At 37.4% G+C, this 21,794-nt stretch overlaps 1 protein-coding gene across 12 annotated transcripts in view; it reads left to right on the top strand.

The window, feature by feature from the left end:
• The window catches only part of arvcfb (ARVCF delta catenin family member b), a 175,206-nt gene that overhangs the window by 129,654 nt on the left and 23,758 nt on the right, over positions 1–21,794 (top strand). For 10 of the 12 annotated variants that reach the window (XM_026211744.1, XM_026211739.1, XM_026211742.1 and 7 more), the window contains 5 exons: positions 2,591–2,774; positions 8,001–8,118; positions 8,639–8,810; positions 10,047–10,064; positions 11,171–11,242. In XM_026211744.1, coding sequence (XP_026067529.1) covers positions 2,591–2,774; positions 8,001–8,118; positions 8,639–8,810; positions 10,047–10,064; positions 11,171–11,242 — 564 coding nt within the window. The remainder of the gene's footprint in view (positions 1–2,590; positions 2,775–8,000; positions 8,119–8,638; positions 8,811–10,046; positions 10,065–11,170; positions 11,243–21,794) is intronic. The other 2 variants (XM_026211735.1, XM_026211741.1) reach the window with 1 other exon arrangement.

The raw sequence follows: 21,794 nt of genomic DNA, 5'->3' as shown, positions 1-21,794 counted from the left end.
TGGACAGCCTTATGGTTTATCTGCAAGGCCCCTATAAAAACACTGCCCTTGCAATAGTCTTTCAGCAGCCTGGAAAACTGGGAATGTTTTTTCTACAATTAAAAATAATTGCAGGGTTTCAAAAATAGGTTCACCGTGTGCTCTTGAACAACATGGTTGGTACTCGTCAGCAGCATTTATTTACACCTCAACCAAGAAACTTATTGGGTGGATATTGCTAGTACTTTTTTCTTTCTGTTCACTTTTTGTTCTACTTCAGAAGTATTTGCTTAGAATTTTTCATCAACCTTTCCACTTTTCAGCATTATTTTTAATTAAACTGTCTGGTTTAATTTGTTGACCCTGTGTCAAATGTTCTTCACGCCCTGTGAATATTTAGCAGTTCATATTAATATTTTTAAATTAAGGTGGTCAAGACTGATACAACTTCAAAGCATCATAATTTCCTTTTCAGGGCTCTCCAGCTTATATTTATTATTTAATTACAACCAACCAGCTTCGGCAGTGTGTTTATACCACTAGCCATGAACCTCTGCTTCCTTGTTTGCATTCTGTATCTTTGTATCTGCATCAACTCCCCATTCTCCCATTTCTCTTTATTATCTGTCTGTTGTGCTCTGATCGAGCAAGTTTTTAGAAGAAACAGATTAATGGCATACTTCCTATTTCCATAATACGCACTTATATGACTCTCCGTGTTTTTGGCACGTTCCAGACATTGCAGATTTGGAACTCTTTTTCACTGGCGGAGCAAAAAAAGATCAAGTAACTGGCACTATTTTATCAAATAACATTACATAGAGGTATCAAAATGTCAGTGTTTGACTTTGGTTCCTTTTGGACTAAATAAACCATTTTGGTAGTGTGTTGAATCCCACAGTCTGAGTGATTCCTTGTTCTTGTGAGGATTACTGATTGTGTACTCAGATCTCCTCAACACCTAATGATATATATAAAAATGAAATGTAATGACATTAGAAAAAGGACACGAAACATAGCTAACAAAATGACATTTGTTCAGAAATTCCAGAAGTCTAGAGTTCGGTGGCATTTCTGAGATGATTACCTCGTGTACCGTTCTTTCCCGTTTGTTTCTTTCTGAGTCAGCTGTCCAATCAGTGTATGATGAATGGCAGGGGGCAGGATGGGACTGTAATAGCCCTAAGTGAATGGCCTGTTAGAACAGCATGTCTGCTGCTCCCAGGAAATTGAATTAGCTGGAAGGCTCCAATGACAAGCAGGAAGGAGTAAACTCAATCAGGCTGCATCTCTTGCAAGGTTCAGCTTCCCTCATGTGGGTTTCATTGGCTCCTTCTGTATTAGATTTGTGGAATATCCAGGAACCTGCTAAAGATGCCAGGGGAACTGAGCAGTTATGACACTAGAGCTCTCTGAAATAACACTGTAATGTCATGGTATAGTGTGTTTTGTACAATTAATATTTCTATATTAATATTTCATATAAACATTTAGATAACCTTTATATTAGCTCAACTGGTAATAGATCAGTGTAAAAGCATGTTGTAATCAACAGTAATAATAGCCTTTGACTGCGTCAACCTGCTCCAGTTTTTCTGCCTCCTATTAAAGCCAATGAAGTGAAGTTAATCAGAATGTGCTATGTATAGACCTCCACATCTCCTCTGACTACAAGCCCATCTGACACAATAACACATGCACGAGTGCATGAGCTGGCTGGTAATGATCCATGCTCCTTAATGTTCCACTTTACCAAATAGACATTCCCATATTCAGCAAGGGCCATGTGTACGGCGTCTGTTATCAGGACTTTAACCAGGGTCTAATGGCCATTCAGCGCCTAAGAGGTGATGGCGATGGAGCTTCCTTGCAGATGGAAGTACAAATTTGGTTATTATCCGAGGGTAAATAGATTTATTTTGGTGGTTAATAGAACCCAAGCCCACTTTACACAAAGCTTTGACGTGTTTATAGACCTCATGTCTCCTTTTGGGAGTTTCTGTGAGCAGAAATGAATCTGGAGGTAATTGCTGAGCGAGAAGAACATGGAGTGATGATGTGTATGAAGGGCAGAAAAAACAATTCAGAGTTGTATAAGGATGTAGATTTGTTTGAGTTTCTAGTCAACTATGCCATTTCAGAATGACCTGTGGTCCTAGATTTTACTGACCCAAGAAAAGGCTGTTTATTTATTCACTGTACATTTCCAAGGGTGGCAGTAGCTGTATGAGGCTTGCCAAGTTAATAAAACAAAGGCCAGTCTTAACGTTGTAGGGGTATATTCATCTGCTGGCTTATAGAACAAGCTTCTCTGTTTTATTGTCTAGAAAATAACAGCCTTGCCCCTTTGCGTTCTGTTTACTTGGAGCAATGTTTCTCGAACTTTGGTTTTCCTTTCCTTTTTTCCTGTCCAATCCTTCTTAGTCGTGGTCTGTAATGGAGGTTCCTGTCTGAAAACTCAGAATCAATGCTTTTGTAATGCGTAGTGTGTCAACAGATCTAACAGCACTGCCACTTTTTGTTTGTAGCTCTCGTGTCATTTTAAGAGGTGTAACAGGTCCTTTTTTCTTTTTCTGTTTCTTTTCTCTCTCTGTCTTATTCCACCTGTTAGGAACACTTTGGAACTTGTCGTCCTATGAGCCATTGAAGATGGTGATAATTAACCACGGGCTTCAGACGATGACTAACGAGGTCATTATCCCTCATTCGGGCTGGGAACAGGAGCCAAATGAGGACTCAAAGCCACGAGATGCAGAGTGGACCACCGTCTTCAAGAACACATCAGGATGTCTAAGGTACACTGGTCTGATTGACAACATCCTCCACATCCTTATCAGCTGACCTAGTATTAATGACAATGAAACCTCGTAATGGTCTCTCAGTAATTAAAAGCCTAATTTACTTGCCCCATGTCATCCAAGATGTTCATGCCTTTCTGTCTGCAGTCGAAAAGAAATTAAGGTTTTTGAAGAGAACATTCCAGGTTTTTTTCTCCATATAGTGGACTCCAATGGGAGCCAACAGGTTGAAGGTCCGAATTATAAACACCGGGTTGAAACTTCCTTCTACATCATGCGTGCCTTTCTGGTGTTCCAAGCTAGGGCAAGATGTGCATTTGTGGTTAAAAAAGTATAGAATTAGTATTATTATATATATTTTTTTTTGCTAGATAAGACCTTTATTCCTCAGCTGGGATCGTGTAGAGTCATTTTAAGCTGCACTTGAAACTGCAGTTTGGACCTTCAACCTGTTGGCCATCATTGAAGTCCACTATATGGAGAAAAATCCTGGAATGTTCTGGTAGTGAACTAATCCTTTAAGATGACACGTCTTTTGTTTTGTAATGTTACTTTTGTATTCTTTATTGTTTGTTTCAGCTTCATGTCAATTACTAAAACTTGTTTTAATAGCGTACACTTTTGTTAACAATGACAACTTTGGTCTTTCTTGTTTAACTCATTGTTATACTGCCATATATTCCTTGATATGGTTCCTGTGCATTAGGGGTAGAATAGCAGATCTTATTGTTTAGGATTGAGATCATCATTTCTGCCTATGGGGGAAACAGCAGTTAAAATTAGCTTTTGCTGTATGAAAATACGATTTTGTATAGATTATATTTTTGTCAGAAGACAAGTTAAAAAATATCTTCACATTATAACTAAAGGCAAAAATCAATAGCCTCTGTCTGTTCTATATTTAACCATTTTTGGTATTATGTTGCGAGCCTCTCTGTAGAAACGGATCCTCTCCTCTGGGGGTCATTCTAGCAGCTCAGCTTTTGATTAAGATATCCAGTCACTAAAGGGCTTTATATCTCCATGGTTACCATGCATCTTGCCACAATAAATTGAGGGGTTTTTTTTTCTTGCACCCACTCCTGAGAAAATTGCTGTGTAAGAGTGGTCCCGGGTGATTCTGTTATTTGCCTGAAAAGGAAATGACCTTTTTTTATTCAGTTTGATCTTTGCCTGGCTCAGCAATTATATATGGACATTCAATCCATTAATAATAAGTAATGTTTAAATCTCTAGCATAAACTATTACGCCTTGTCAAAACTACAACCCATTAGAATGACTCATCAGATCATGAAATGCTCATCCTCGGGTTAAACATTGTGTTATAGTGCCATGATGGCGCCTACAGTGATCCTTCCGTTTCAGGATTCACATAATGTTGTTGCACTCTAAACACTGTGGCATTAAACCAGTTTTTTCTTGCCTTGTTTGGCTGTGACTGTCCTTGTTTGACCTACAGACTTCTGTGGCTGTTGTGGATAAGCCTCAGCTCACAGGTCTGATTGTCTAAATCAGCTTGCTAACAGCAGAAGAAGGTCAGTGTAATTCAGTTTCATGACCTCCAGTGCTCTCTTTAATCCTTTATCTTGTGATTGCATGAGTAGGTACTTCGAACACAGTGTTGTGTGCTGGTTGTGTCATAAATTAGCAATTATGATGCATTCGGTGTATCATGCTACATTATGATATTGTTGATTAGATCAGTGACCTTTCAGAAGCAGGATTTGGATACTACACAAATTCACTTCAGAAATTGTATGTGGTATTGCATTTAAATCCTCCATCTCTTCTCTTATTTGAGCTGTGTCCTGTGTTGTGTGTGAGCTCAGCGCTGATGCTCCGGAGGGATGGGGCTGTGTTTCCACCCTCTGTTTCCTCTTTAGCAGCCAGGCCTCTAATCTCCAGCTGCTGCTGCTGGTTGTGCTGCAACCCACTGGGCCAAGTCCAGCTTCTGCGTGCTTCTGTGTGTGTGTGACTCTACCTCCCTGCCTTCATCTGCTCTTCTCAGTCTTTCCCTCTACTTCAAGTATACTTGAAGTTAGACCTACTGGATATCTGATATCTGCTAAATTAAAAAAATTAAATATGAAGCATGGATATTATTGGGTCCCACTTTATATTAGGTGCACTTAACTACTTGCATCAAAAAATAAGTACAATATACGATATTGTGTTCATATTGTATTCTATTGGGATGTGCGTAGGGTTAGGGGCAAGTTTGGTGGTATGGGTAGGTTTAAGGTGTAAGGGATGGATCTTTTTGGATTGGATTTTTTATAATATTTTTTTATATATAAGTACAATGTAAACGGGTATGTAACAAATAAGTGCACTGTATCAAATTATTAGTTTAAGGGCCAGATTTACTAACAACTTCTTTTTGCCCTTAAAATAGTACTGTTAGGATTTACTAAAGACATGCAGTGATGAATTAGCACTGAAAAGCCATGGAGACAGTTTATTTTGGGCCTGACCTTATTGAATATGCATTTGTAAGGGGTTTCCATTTCAGACACGATGGGAGGAGAGTATTGAATTAAATAACACGACGGGATTTACTAATGTTTGCACTCGTCAAATTTACTGTTATCTGCGCCATTATTTAATGCCCAAAAAAGTATGTCTTGAAGCAGGCGGTAATTTGCGCTGGTCTTGGTAGATTGCGCTGATCATTATGGAAATGATCTGGCTGTGTCTCTGCACTCTAATTTGCCATGTTTAGAAAATCTGTCCCCAAATGTAAGTACAAGGCCACCTAATATAAAGTGGGACCCATTATTGCTATAGTTAATTTATGTATCTATTACTGATTGAGTTTATGCTGACTTCAACTAATATTGTTCTGAATGATCAAGAAACATTTCTTACTATTGTCATTATTGAAAAGAATTGTGCTGCTTAATATTTTTGTGGAAACCGTGATACATTTTTGGGATTGCTTGATTGAAGAATTTAGATACAGTAATTTTTTTTTAAATCAATTAATTAATCGGAAATGTCTTTTTCCCATGTATCACAAGGCAAGCCAAATCCAGTATTGGTCATCCTCTTTCTCTTCATTTTAAAGAGGAGCACTGTGAACATTTCCTTAAACAATTTCCCTTTTCTTACTTTCTCTGCACTCTTTTACTTTTTTGCAGCCTCCTTATCTCTCTTTAGCACTAAGTTTCTCCTTTGCCAGGGCTCTCACTGGCTATTGCCCTTTGATAGGTCAGTCAATGTGATCAGGTTAACCAGTGCCTCAGCGGGTCTAAAGCTTGTATCAGAGAGAGATGGCATTACAGCCATCATGGCATCATGTGTTTCCATGCGCTGCCACCTCTCAGCAGGTCATCGCAGACATGCGGTTGTGCACAACGCCACTCCATCCTCATCCTGTCTTTTTAGCCTCAGCTCAGCCTGTATCCATGGAAACTGTATCCAGTGACATCTGTTGCCTAGTAAGCTGCTTGGAGGCAGAGTTTTGTTTCCTGTCTCTCTTCGACAGAGGGAGAGCACCCTTTATTTATTTATTTGCTCATTGGGACAAATGTGCACATTTGTAATTCCTGATTAAGTGGTGCATCTATGTCCTGTTTATATTTTAGATTTTTGAAGGATAAAAGGAATGTTTTTTTGGCTGAAAGGAATGTTTTACCCAAAAATGAAAAAATTGCTGTCAAGTTACTCATCCTCAGGCCATCCAAAATAAAGATTTGGACTCATTCTGACGGCATCCATTCACTGTGAGAAAGTGATGTAATGCTAAATATCTCCAAATCTGGTGTGATAAAGAAATGAACTCATCTACTGTACATCAGGGATGGCTTTAGGGTGTGTAATTTTAAAGTAAAGTTTTATTTTTGGATGAACTAGAGCAGAGCTGAGCAATGAAGGGTTTTCAGTGACAGATTTGATATATTTTCATAAACATCTTCCAGTATTTCAAGGATATAATCTCATGTATCAGTCAAAGAATCAAACATTTCTGTTATCGTTATATACAAGAATATTTTATAATTTTTAATTAAGATAATTTATTCCAAAAAGTCATTTATAATAAGTGATTTGCCTGGCACCTGTGTAATCACAGCTTGAAGTGCCACCAAATAATATATTACAATTATTTGTTTTATTAAATTTTCCCATAATATTATACTATTTTATACGATATAAGGTGCAAGAGATTGCAGGGAGTATTGAATATTGTGCTGACTGTCCTTCACGCATTAGGGAGGAAAAAGACAGGTAGCTGTAAAAGCGCAATCCATCTCTCTTATATCTGGACTGCCGCCACAACAGATGTACAGCTGGAAAATGTTAGATTCCATATGGGTGTTATACTGAAAATGGGTTTGAATTTCTTCTGCTAGAGAGGGGCCCATTTGTTTGGCAGGGTGCTAGTTTAATTTATGTTTTATAGATAGTGATGACTCTGGAGTTTTTATGGATAGGATTCTAACACCGCAGTTTAGTTAAAAAAAACTAAAGCTTGAACAGCTGGTAGGAAAGAAATTTCAGGGTAAAGGATGAAGAACCCAGATGGCTCCTGGTGCCATTTCTCAAGCTGTGAACACATCTGACGTTCATTTCATTTTTCTTCTGTAATGTTAACCATGTAACTTTATAATTTTATCTGTCCTCCTTTAATTTTTTTGTTTGGTCATTTTAGCAGGTCTGAGATCAGAATGAGGCTTGAATGTGGGTTTAATTGGATTGGGTGGCTGTGTATTGCTTATCATACACTTTCCAACAAAAATGTGTGAATTACCACAATAAAATATTTTTCATATAATCATAAGAAAATGTCTGTGATTATATGATATAATCTTATTGTCAAACTTTTATCAAGCTTTTGTTAGTGAATCCATTTTAGCCCATTTCTACTGACTCCAACAATTTTAAGTGATTTTTGTTTAAATGTATATATCACATATATATAATTGATTACAATAATTGTGAATTGTGTATTATTATAATAATATATATCTATTTTGACATATTTCAAAGTTATTGGTACAGTTTCTTAACTTTGTATTGCCAGTAGCTGGTATCTTGAATCTAACTCCTTTTACAAGAGCAGTTCGGCTAAAGTTGAACTACTTCAATTATGATTAGCTTGTAGCTTGGCAAATTACAGTTTCAAAGGAGCTTCCTCAACAAAATCTTTTAATGTGTCAGCTTATGATGTATAATTAGCTCAAATGACTTGTGCTTACTCATGCTTTTGCTGTTTGCGGTAGGAATGTGAGCTCAGACGGTGCCGAAGCACGCAGACGGTTGAGAGAGTGTGAGGGGCTGGTAGATGCCTTGCTGCATGCGCTGCAGTCGGCTGTGGGAAAGAAGGACATGGACAACAAAGTGAGTGTCTTCAGCCGAGAGAGCAGCTGGAGCCTGTTTCTAGCGTTGTTTTCTGGGTTTAATTTGCATTTGGTTTGTCGCATGCAAACAAATCCACATGCAAACCCAGGCAAGTTTGCACTGGCAGGTTCACAGAGAGTCACTGCCTGTCAATAGTAGTGTGGTTAGATTTTTTATTTTTTTTGCAATAATGACTGTCTTGCTGTCACATATTACCCAGCTACTTCAAATATAAATTTCTGAATTGACAAAAAAATATTGATTTGCTTGTAAGTAGTTTTATTATGAATTATTATGACACATAAACCAGTGCAGCTATGCAAGTAATCACTTGTCTGGCACAACGTCCAGCTATACAGTTTAGTGGTCGTTATACAAAGATATTTGTCCATACAATGCCATTATTATCATTGTTATTGTTGAAATAATATTCTTTAGCAGACAAATGGTATTTTTTTTCAAAATGCCTGTATAAAAATGTTTCATTCTGTCTATTTTTCTCTCTCTTGCTGTCGCTTAGTCTGTGGAGAATTGTGTTTGCATCATGAGGAACCTGTCTTACCATGTGCACAAGGAAGTTCCAGGGGCTGAGAAGTTCCTGGATCCCTCAGCTCTTCAAGGCCCCGGCTCTGCTGGCACTCAGAGGAAGAAGAACGATGATGCAGGCTGCTTCGGAGGAAAGAAGGCCAAAGGTCATTATTGAATTCTTCTTCATCTCATCTGTGTGCTTTACACTTCTAAAACCTACACTTCTATCACTGAGCCTTGATCATCAACAGCCGGATGCTTCCATCACTGGCAGGTTCACAGAGAGCAGTATGATCCTAGCATTTACACAGCATCATAAATAGCAGTGCAGGCAGATGCTGTAATAGGAAGCTAAATGATGATTTATGTGGCCTGCGGCTCGTGATTCATAACTGGAGTGTGTGTCTGGGGTATCAATGTTGAATCAATATTAATTTTTAAATGGATGTGGGTGTAGGTTCACTGTCTGTTTTGTTGTATGTATGAGTTGAATCCATTCTTCAAAACACTTTGCTTTTAAATTGCTGAGTGTTGTTCAGTCTTTACATAATGCCAAGATAGCCAATAAATTGTTTTAATTTTCTTGTAGTAGTCCAGATCTGTTGCTCTCTCTTACATGAACTGATGTGAGACCTCTTGAACACTTCAGTTAGTGAACAGACCTATACAGGAACTCAATAAACAGTGCGCAGGAGAAAAAGCAAGAAGATGGGTAAACAGAAATATGACAGCATTGATGGCATGCTGTGCCTCGTGGACCTTTTTTAACGAGGTTTGTTTATCTGTCAGCAGCCCTGGAGATGTACTTTGAAGCTGCAAGTGACCCATATTTAAACCAGAAAATGCCCCTAATAAGCATTAAGAGATGTTTTCCCAGCGAGCTATTTGGACATTTCCCCAGCAAAATCTTACTTGATTTAAAAGGCGTAATTTAGTTTTGCCCATGAAGCTGATACTTTCCCTATAAACGCATAAAAGTTCAGGTTGCCGTTATGGTTTACCACAAACTAAAGTAGAAAATGTGTCATTTCTGCACTGCTATTAGTTTAGACATGATTGGAAAATGAAAACAATAAGAAATGTTTCTATGCCAATGCTCAGTATAGCAGTCCTGCAGTAAGAATACAGTTATACACTATGAACTGTACTGACAGCATTGTGAAATGCAGCGATGCATGAAATCTGTGAATATACTAAGGTTATTTTAACCATTTAATGAATTTGTTGAAAAAGCTGCTCCTTTCTGTAATCTTTAAACTCTCTCCTCTCATTTTTAAGTGGTTCGCAAATAAGTTCTGTCTCCTTTAATACACACACTCTCTGAATCTCCTTTCTTCTTCCCTGCTTGCTTTTTTTTTCCTCATTGGTCTTGCTGCTGTTCCTGCATTGGTTAACTGTAGAGGAATGGTTTAATCAAGGTGAGTGTCTCTTCCTGATTTTCCTGTGTCTGTCAGTTTCTCTCAGCATACACTCACTAAATGCATCCCTCTATCTTCATCAGAATAAACGTTTCATCGCTGCCCCTCTTTCACTCTTTTGCCTTCTATTCTTAAACGACTGGCCAGTGTTCTTCTCCTCAAGGAAATGTCAAACCTGTGCCAATTTAGCTGGTTCAAAGCCTCTTTCAGCTGGCATAGCAGTCTGTGTGTGTGCTGTTATCTGTTAAAGAAGCCTGGCTTTCGCTTTCTGTCATTTTGCCCATTGCTGTAAAGGGATAGTTCTCTGAAAAATGGCACCATTTACTCACTCTCATGTTGGTCCAAACCTGTATGATTTTTTTTCTTTTAGAAAACACAAAAAGATGTCGTCAGGCAGAATGTTCACATTGTCCTTTTTCACAGCGAAAGTGATTGTTGACCCAGAGCTAAAGATGGCAAAACATAACGTAGTATAATCCATACAAGTGTTCAAAGTCTTCTGGAAACATGCAATAGCTTTGTCTGCCAGAAAAAAAAGAAATCCTATTCTTATTTGGATTTTTGTCTCGTTTATTTGTCATAATCTTTAAATACAACACTGCATAATATATTAAGACTTGTTGTCATTAATCAACTGGCAAATTTTGAAAAGAGATTTTTGCCTAAAGGTCTAAAGGTTTCTAAGATGCTTTTTGTTGTTTTTGGAGCGTGTCAAATATGTTTGGAACAATATGAAGGTGAGTAAATAATGGCAGAATGTTCATTTGTAGATGAACTATCCCTGTGACATGTTTTCTGTGTCTGATAGTGGTCTTCAGTACTTAACTCTGTTATAGACAGTTGTCCTCCATGACAAAGGATCTGCATTTTTAATGAGGGTTCCCGCTTTTGGGAGCTGGTGTCATAGTTTGTCTCTGCATATCTGTGTAGTAGCTAGATTTATGTGTGGCCCGTCTGTGACTGTGTGTGTGTGTCTGAGACTTGGGCCTACTTGACAGTTTCATACCAGTAAATTCCATCTCTCATAGAATGGCACTTACAACTGCTCTCTCTGTCTCGTTCCCTCACGTTCTCTCTCTCACTCTGTCTTCCCCTTCTTCACTTAGGGAGGAAAAACGGAGAGCATGACAAAAACTATGACACATTGGACCTACCCAAGCGCACAGAACCCACTAAAGGTATGTCTTCTTTTGACACCACAGAATTATTACACCTTTGAGCTGTCGCTCTTTGAAAAAGGCACAGGAAAAGACCCAACTCTTTGGTATCTCTCAAAAAGAGTATCTTTCCCTAAGCGCCGCAGCAATATGGCTGCCAACTGCTCCGGGTGTGTGTGCTAGCAACATTAGCACCTTTATTACTGATGTGGCTTAAATTAAATAAAATATATATATTTTTTGCTATTTTTGTTTTACTTTTGCCCTTTATAAATAATTTTGTCATTTATACGATTCCATTATTGTTAGGGTGCTGCCTTAGTAGTCAGTAGGCAGCAAGCTCACTAGGTTTTGGAGCAGAGCTTCTGTTTGCACAGAGTGCACTGAATGTACATCAGCATACGGAGATCCTCTGGGAATCCTGGGTATCAGGTAACAGTGCTCTTCTGCCTAGGCCTTTTATCATTATGACAAACACAGCTAGAATCCTCAGTAGCAGAGTGCTAAATACAGTGTGTTTTAATGTGACTGATATCCCTGACTAAGTTTATACCAATAGAATGAGCCAGATTGAGACCTGTGTTGGGTTGAAACATCTGCGTGTGAGAGATGCTCAGACCTTTAGCTTGTAATTGTCTGCAAATTAATCATAAGGGACAATTTAGACGAGACATGTTGCAATGCAGTGGAACAGAACAGGGGTCTTGAGACTAGACATGCTGGAAAACATCAGTTCATGTGGCAATGGTCGAAGATGTCCGTCTCTATTTACACCCACTGAACTGTCATCGGGGAGCCACTCAATACCTCTTTCCTTCTGACTGACTGATCTAAGATCATTTTAGCTCCACTTAGTGAGACTGTTTTATTGAGGCTCATTTTTTATGTATTACTATAGATGAGTCACAAAGAGAGATGAAATTTTTTTTTTTTTTCTACGAGTCTGTGAGGCTTGTGAGGACATCCAGAGAAAGACTGTTTACTGATCCGCCACTCACGAGACAACTATCATTTGTGTTTTTTGGGGTTTAAATGAAAAAAATGAAGGTGAATAAATGTGAAGTCAAATGTAGTCATAAAGCTGGAGGAATGTTTTGCAATGTTTTGCTTGGCAGAGAAAAAAAACAGTGGCTCATGCAACCCTCAAGAAATATGCAGAGTTTGCTGCATTTAGATTAAGGGAAGAATCTACTAATTGAAGAAAAAAAAAAAAAAAAAAAAAAAAAAAAAAAAATATATATATATATATATATATATATATATATATATATATATATATATATATATATATATATATATATATATATATACATATATTTAACTCATTCATATATTTAGTCACATATAAGATTTGAGATTTGAAATCGAAAATAAAACAAACATTTTTAAACTAGAGTACTTATACTACAGTTCAAAAGTTCTTTTTTAAAGAAAGAAATTTGTATTTTTTTTTTTGTAAGAATTCTTTAAATTGAATTAAATCAAAAGTGTCAGTAAAGCCATTCTGAGCATTCTGAAAAATATGGATCACTGTTTTCACAAAAAAGTATAAAAAGAAAACCATTATTGTAATAGAATTTCACAATGTTGTTGAAAAAATATTGCACAATATTACTGTATTACTGTTAAGACATGCAGCATTGGTAAGCATAAGAGACGTCTTTCAAAAATATTAAAACATCTTACTAACCTTAAACCTTTGAACAGTAGTATACGTTTACATTCAATATTTAGGTTTAAAACTCTTTAGAACATCTTGACTCTAGGTGTTGCAATCCTGCAGAAATCTGCAGAGGTCTCTGTGGAAACAAGAGTGTGTGTAAGAATGTTGATGCATCCGTGTGAGAATCTGCTGAGTATTGCAGAACATGGAGTGTCTCTCTGCTGGTGTGTATTTTCACTTTGCTCACACAGCTTTGAGACCAGTTGACCTTCCAGATACAAACAACAGACACATATTACTTAAAAGTTTCAAAAGGCCTTGTTCTCACAGAATGTTGCAGAGTAAGTAATGGATGCCAGTCAGGAGCTTCCTAGGAACAGTTTTATAAAGTTGTCAATAGCATTTAATGTCTCTTTTTATTTAACCTCTTTCTCATTAACATACAGTATGGGGATGATATTGGAACTGAATAATACTTTTTTGTAAACTGATTTTTCCTATTTAATAGCTCCAAGTCAAGCAAGCAAATTGTTGGAGGCAACAAATAAAAAAAAAAGACTCCTGATCTACTTAACATGTTCATTTTTTTTTTTTAGGCTTTAATGATCACAGATTAATAATTTTTTGTTAAAGGGGGGGTGAAATGCTATTTCATGCATACTGAGTTTTTTACACTGTTAAAGAGTTGGATTCCCATGCTAAACATGGACAAAGTTTAAAAAATTAAGTTGTACGTTTGAAGGAGTATTTTTGTTCCAAAAAAACCTCTTCCGGTTTGTCACAAGTTTCGGAAAGTTTTTTTCGAGTATGGCTCTGTGTGACGTTAGATGGAGCGGAATTTCCTTATATGGGTCCTAAGGGCACTTCTGCCGGAAGAGCGCGCGCTCCCGTATAGCACAGCACTGAGAGGCTGAGCACAGCCTGATCAGAGCGAGGGCGTCCCGAAAAGTCACAAAAGAAGTGTGTTTTTGGTTGCCAGGGCAAGACAACCCTGCACAGATTACCAAAAGAGAAACAGCATTAAGGGACCAGTGGATGGAGTTTATTTTTACAGAGCATCAACGGAGTTGTGCAAGTGTTTTTGTTTCTTCCCTGAATTTCGAAGATGCTTGTTTTACAAACAAGGCCCAGTTTGACGGCGGATTTGCACATCGTTTATTTCTTAAGGATAATGCAGTCCCAACGAAAAAGGGTCACGATCGTGTGTTGGAACCGCATGCGGTGAGTAAAACTGCTTCAAATATCTCTGTGTTGTTAACTTAGCTATCAGTGCGTAAGCACATCAAGTAAACAACATGCGATGTTGTCATCAAACTGCACTTTCCACATGTACAGCTTAAAAAAAAAAAAAAGACGACATAAAGTGGAACTTAGTCATTTTCCAAAACAGTTAAGCAAATATATACCACATAGTACATACCACATAGTACATGTTTCAGTACATACCACATAGAGACGCCTTTGCTGATGCTGCTCTTGTTAAATTTCAGCCTCTGGATCTTTGTCACAGCTTCCACATGCTCTCAACGCAAAAGCCTACTGGCGCTTGTGATTCTTTAGCCCCGCCCACACGTCACTAGGCTCTCGTGTTTTTCCGGTAAAAATCGGTACAGACTATCTTTCTCCTATAAATATAATAAAAATAAAGACTTTTTGGAGTTATGAAAGATGCAGTAGTACTCTACAGGTACTCAAGATTAACAGGATATTGAGTGAAAACGAGCATTTCACCCCCCCTTTAAAATGTTAAAAGACACATTTTTTAAACCGAAAGATCAATGACATTTGTAATGCCAATTGACTTTGTATTTCTAACCCATTATATTCTATTTAAAAAAAGGTTCTGATGGAGACATAAGGGTATTTATTAGGGATGCACGATAATATCGGCACAATATCGGTATCGGCCGATAAAAGCTTAAAATGACCATTATCGGTATCGGCCGATATGAATATTTCTGCCGATGAGCCAAACCGATATTCTCCAAGTGAAATAATTGACCTGTTTTTCAGATGTGAATGTCTGTCTACATTTGTAAAATAATAAATTTATGGTAGAATCAGTACAGAAGAGATACATGGATTTCTCTTCAGTAAAATTAAAGTTTAAATATATCAGTATATATTTGTATATATATCGATATCGGTATCGGCATCGGCCAAAATTATTTTGAAAATATCGGCATATCGAATATCGGCCAAAATCCAATATCGTGCATCCCTAGTATTTATTTATAGGCCTCTGAAAGCACTGGGCTTTGTTTTGGACAGAAGACATAAACCTGCGCTTATTGGAACAGGAAAAATAACCTCTCCTAACTCTTTGCTAGAGTGTTATGACTACAAAAGGATTCACATTTGTCCAAGAGATCAGATGAATAGGAAGTCTTGTCTGATTTCAGATGGGATTGGCATCTGGGGATTAATATGCACTAAAAGAACAGGGTAAGTGAGGTTAGTGTGAATTGGGACTGCTCCTGTCCTGATTCCTCTCTGAGTGATATATATCCATACATCATAAACATGTGCTTGAGAGGCCGCTGTGACAGCTTAGAGTATTGAGGGATTTTTTGTCACTTTTGTAGCTGGACCTGAGACACACAGCCATTGTTTATTCACAGAGCACCTTTGTTGCATTTTATGCCTTAAAGAGCCAGTAAGATGAAAATTCTAAGATTCCTATCACTGTTTATAAGTCCTGTACATTAGGTTTAAATCCATCTAAGGTATATATATAAAATATCATTTTAAAATTACCTCAATTCTCAGAGATCCCCAAACGGTTCGCGCGAAGCTGTTCAAAAGAGTCAGTTTCCTTAAACCCCACCTTTCGGTAGCATACTGTGTTCTGATTGGTCAACTAACATAGTCAGGTTTGATTGGTTGTTCCGCACACAACTCCACGGTAAACTATGCGTTAGCATCTGTTTGGGGTGAATTATGTCTTATTCCTCTCACCGCGAAGCAAACAGTAAAATAAAAAACTTGATCAGTCTCGCTGCTTTTTCTTCTGTGTTGGGTGTATTCAAGCCGCGCGCTTCAGTTTGAATCTGAATAGCGCGTTCAGCATTACATTACATATAATGAAGGGAGACGTGAAAAATGGACATCACGTTGTTTTCATATGGATTACTTTATCACAGAATATTTTCAGCAACACTTGTTCAGTTTTAAAGTAGACATGTCAAGCTTTCTATAGATATCTCTCTCATTTCTCTTTGTTGAGAATTCACGGAGTTACACTTCATTTTAATGACGTGTTTGTAAATGAAGATCAGCGAAGACAGGCTGCAGACAGCACACATACTGAGAAGACGCTCGGGAGAAAACAAACGCATAACTTCATAATCATACTTCGCGTTGTGATTCGGAGATGCTCGTTGTTCTAAATAAAGTTGGTAATGAACCCTCTTTTATGGCCAAATGCTTTGAAAATCCCGCCTTGTACTCACCGAGATTAGAAAAGCAGTCATCAGTGATATGTTGTGAACACAACAAAAGGGATTTGTTGTACTGCTCTGGTATTGTGGTAAAATGAATTTTAGCCATTGGTTCTTCTGATTTTCATTCTTTGGCAGTGAAAATAAAACAAACTTGCCTTTACAATTAAAAACACACTGTCTCCTCAACATGATGCTATCACACCAAACAGAGCGTCTGTGTGTGGGGGTGGGGCAGGTCAGAGGTCAGTTTCTCCCAAGATGGTAGGCGGAGATTATTATGCAAAGTGTGCCTCGTGACGTACATAGAGATGGGCAAAAGATTTGAAATCTATAACGACTCGTTTCAGCGATTCAGAGTCGACTCCTTACTTTAGAAGCCAGTAACTTTATAAATCGTGTACTTTTTGGTTTAATTACTTTGCACATTGTTTACACTGATGGACAGCTACATCATACACTGTAATACAGCTAATTTTTGATTTCCCATCTGTGTGGCTCTTTAAGCAGTTGGTTTCAGAGAGGTCCTGTTTTAAAACTACAAGTCTTGAAAGATATTAAGGCTTCCTTGCTGCATTATTCACAGCCATGGAGAAAGAGACAGGAGAGAATTAATTAAGGAATCTGAGGGGGATGAGATAGACAATGAGGGGACAATGGGTCTGTGGGCCTCAGTGCCGGCAGCTGCTGTCTGTATCCTAATTATGGAACCTCATAAATGGCTATTTAAAACATAAAAAAAGAAGTAATAAATACTTAATCATTATTATTATCTTTAAATATTGTCAACAAGACTGCATTTATTCGATGACACCAGTAAAAAGAGTAATATTTTGAAATATTATTAAAATGTAAAGTAACTAAAATTTTGTCAAATGTAATTTAATCTGAATTTGTAGCTGTCAAAACTCTAGTCTTACTTCTACATGGTCCTTCAGAAATAATTTTCAATTTCCGTTCAAAATGATGTTCAAAATAGTTTAATAAAAAAATAGTGCTGCTTAATATTTTTGTGGAAATTGTGATACACCAACATTCAGAAGTTTGAGGAAGGAACTAAGTAACATTTAAATGAAAATAAAAGAACAGCTTGGTTTGAAAGTAACTTCTGTGTGAGCAGTGCTTCATACATGGCTACACTGTTGACAATAGACAGTGGACTTTAATGTGACCTCTAGATTCCTGAGGGTGCCTGTGATCCCTTAAAAGCAGCTAACTAGGTTTCGGAGCAGAGCTAATGAGTGCATGTTCTTTGGTGTTAACTGAAATGGCATTTGCTGTGCTAGAGGTCACAGAATATGGAGTTCTTGTAGAGAAGCTATTAGTGCACCTATTGTGTTTCTAAGCCCTTATTCCAAACAATGCAGTTAAGCCATTGTTGTGTTTCATAAAAAAAGGAGTCTGGAGAGCTAGGACGACACTGTGAATTAATTACGTCATCACTCCCCCCTGACTTGCTCCTTTTATGCCCTCTGATTCCCGTAACATAATGACAACAGGTGAAGGAAATTATGTTTACTTCGTTCTGCTATGTTTCCTCCTGTCCAAAGCCTAGTGAGCTAAATTGTTGTCTACCGTTTACAAAGACAGTATTCTAATAAAAAAAAAAAACATTTTAAGTGACCAATTAGGGAGGAGTGCACATGAAGTGCACAGGTGGCAAGACTCACAGCTGATTGAAATAGAAATTGACGTTAATGAACTGGAAATAAAGAAATTACACCTGTTCTGGTCATCTCTCATTACCTTCCAGCAGTCATAAATCTGTTTATCTTCTTTGTCTGAGACTAATCACAACAACACATCTCCATCTAAACTACTATTTTTATTTATTTGAACCCCTGCAAAAACTGTATCCCTTAGAACTCATCTTTAATCATCAAAATGACATTTAAATATGTCATATAGTATATAGCATATAGTAAATGAGGCAAGGGTGAAGAATTGCATTCAAGCCATTTTAAGGCACGAGAAAATTATTTTCATAAAGTAAATAATTTTCTCGTGCCTTAAAATGGCTTGAATGCAATTCTTCACCCTTGCCTCATTTACTATATGCGGATCTTTGAATATGCAAATTAGCTCCGCCTCCACTCAGTAACCCCAGCCAGGGACTCCTGATCCACTAATTGAACTGTAATAAACGGTATGTAATGTCAAATGGAAATATTTGTTTAATTAACCCATATATGTTTGAACCAGAAATAAGCTGGTATGCTAGACGTAAGCAAGGAGACTGATGGATAACTTTGTGAGGTAACGTATCTGTTTGCGCTGGTTCCTACATGGATAATGACTGATAAAACTACGTGTTTACTAGTGGACAACTTGTGGATACTGTAACATTCGTTAAAGTTATTTACTTGATGATGTTGTGTCCTAAAATGCCTTGAAGACTTGAATGCAGCCTGGTTTGTGATTCCACAACTTGTATTGATGAATGGACTGGCACATGGGTTGTCTAAAACCATATTAAAAACAGCACATAGATAAAAAAAAAAAAAAGAAAATGATTTTCACTAAAGTGGGACTTTAAGAAAATGTTAGCCTATTTATACTCTTATGTATGTATTTGTATACATGTATATGTATGTATGTATGTATATATATATATATATATATATATATATATGTGTGTGTGTGTGTGTGTGTGTGTGTGTGTGTGTTTTTTTTTTCTTCCCTTCTTCGTCTTCCTCTTTTGTCTTTGGCCTCTGGTCCCCAGTAGGCTGTAGCATTCCAGGTCTGTATCTGGTGTGGTGGAGTTGAAATATGTGTGGGTGGATGTAGGGTGGGGCTTGGGGTTTGTGTCTCCCGGCCATCTCCCTGAGCTATATATTTAAAGGAGGGGGAAAAAGACATATACACTGGGCCCCTAGCCTGGGCTACAATACACTACACGTCTCACTTTTTTTATGCATCATAAACTAGCTGAGACACATACAGATCTACACACATGAGTAAATAAATAATAGATATATAAGGTATTCTTAACATGTAGGTAGTGGCCAGGGGTGGCTGGTATTTTGGGGGATGAGGGGGTGCTTTGGGCCCTGTTGCCCTGCACTCTCGTTGTGGCGTGACTTGGGCTGAGGATTAAGTTACAGTATGTTGTAGCCACAGAGGGGTCAGAGGCAACCCCAATAATTATTAAAATATTAAATAATTTATAATGTATTACTATTATTATTTATATAATTATTATTACTTGCTATCTTCATTGTCTTCCACCCTTTCCCAGTCTTGATTAAATTATTATTTTAATTGTCATTGTTATTTTTACTAATAACATTGGTTGTCTCCAATGGTCTCCTTTTTAAAGTTATACTATTTGTATCTATTTGATTTGTATGCTGCCACCCCACCCCTAGATACAATGTCACATGCGCACACACACACACACATGCCCGCACACACACATGCATACATGCTCACAGACTCATATATGCAAAAACAGGAGCTAATCAGAATGGACTTGTATTGTTTGTAATGACTTGTTAATGGCTTCTGATTCTGGCCGTCTATCTATACTGATTCTTCTTGATCTTAGTGCCGCTTTTGACACTATAGATCACTCTATTTTAATCACACTCTATTTTTATCACCCGATTAGAGACTATCTTTGAAATTTCTTATTCTGCATTAAAGTGGTTTGAATTCTACCTCTCCGATCGCAAGCAGTTAGTTATAATGAGTTATTGCAGGTTTGAAGTTGGTGTGGTGCACTCCGGTGTTCCCCATGGATCGGTTTTGGGCCCTTTACTTTTGAGTATTACATTTTTTTCCATTTGGCCAAATTACGTCCCATGTTGACTTTTTCTGTGGCAGAAAAGTTAATCAACAATTTTTGTTTTTCACACATTGATTATTGTAATGCATTGCTGGCTGGAGTTTCTAAAGTTACCTTAAGTAAATTACAGTTGGTGCAAAATTCAGCTGCTAGAATTCTGACTAGGACCAGTGCAAGGGAGCACATCACAACTTTTCTTGGAAAAATTGAAGTGGCTTCCTGTTTTTTATTGATTTTTAAATTCTCATGCTCATTTATAAGGCCTTGAATAATTTGGCCCCTCAATATTTGTTTGAGCTTTTAACCCCCTACACTCCTACACGTATGCTCTACGCTCTTCTGAAGCTGGTCTTTTAACTGTTCAAACAACTCGGCTAAAAACTATGGGTGATTTTTACTGCCTGCACTGTTATGTGCATCTTTTAATTTCATTTTTTTTTATGTTAATCGCTTTGAGATGCTACTTTTAAAGGTGCTATATAAAATAAAGTTTATTATTATTATTATTATTATCATAATGTTGGCTGTCAGTATCTATGTCTGTTTGTGCAAGTGATTCTGTAATTGATGCATGTAAACACTCACATTCTTTACTTGCATAAAAAAAAGAAAAAAAAAGAATTTGACGTTAACATGTTGATAAATTAATGACTCTACATTATACATAAATACAATTATGAAAACAGTCATTGTTATTTATGTGAATGAAAGCATGTTTATGATTTTTCTCAGCTTTGCCATACTCAAAGCTGAATCTATGATTAAATAATTTTTTTTAAGACAATTTGTCTAAATTGAGCTCTCAGAAGGCAGCATAATCATGTACAAAAACATCTTGTAAGACTGCAGACATAAGACTGCAGACGTGATAAACTCTCAATGCACTTTTTTAAAATGCTTTTAGCACCTGAAATGTTAGTGATTGAAGTGAACTTGAAGTGGCACAACAGTTTAGTGAATTTGCTCAGTTCCAACTCAACACTTTCTAATAAATGCAAGCTTTTGTGTGTTTGTCTGTTGATTAGATAGTGGTAATACCTTTTAAAGCTTCCACTTCTGAGAGTTTTTAATTATAGAGATTTTTTTTTCTTTGTAGAATTGTTGTCACAAGATTGTTGTGCTTGTTTGTATATTAGACAAGTTTCCCAAGGTTATACAGCAGGTACAGATAATATGCTTTCTTTCCTTTCCTGTGTGTGCCTTTCATTGCATTGCTCCATATCTCATTTAATTTGCCTCTGTTGACAGCTCGCTCTGTATTGAGATTTACGTGTTCTCCAAAGAGAGCTGAGCGGTACATACGGCTCACTTATGAATCCTCCCATCGTGCCTGGTGGCTGCATTGTTGAACCCTCCACTGAATTTAGAGGGCTTCTTAACAACAGGAACAACATTCTTAATTGGGATGTTTTACAGCCATCTACACTTGAGAAATCCATTTTTGTTATCCATTCGAGTCCTCTATTAGGAAACTGTCTCTGCTGGGATTAGGTATGCTGCTCTAAAAACCGTAGTTGCCATATTTTTCACTGATGTTTTGTTAATTAACTCGAGCTCTCTACTGACATCCCTGTTTATCAGAGCTATACATTTCACATTTATGCTGACATGCCTCATCTGGCTCTCGTTCTGTCAACACTCGTTCTCCCACATGCTGCGAGACGCCTCTGTGAATTTATTTAT

This window comes from Carassius auratus, chromosome 30 (assembly GCF_003368295.1).
Source record: "Carassius auratus strain Wakin chromosome 30, ASM336829v1, whole genome shotgun sequence".
In the NCBI taxonomy this organism is placed as follows: domain Eukaryota; kingdom Metazoa; phylum Chordata; class Actinopteri; order Cypriniformes; family Cyprinidae; genus Carassius; species Carassius auratus.
The sequence above is the reverse complement of the archived record's forward strand: the minus strand, read 5'-3'. Positions and strand labels throughout refer to the sequence as shown.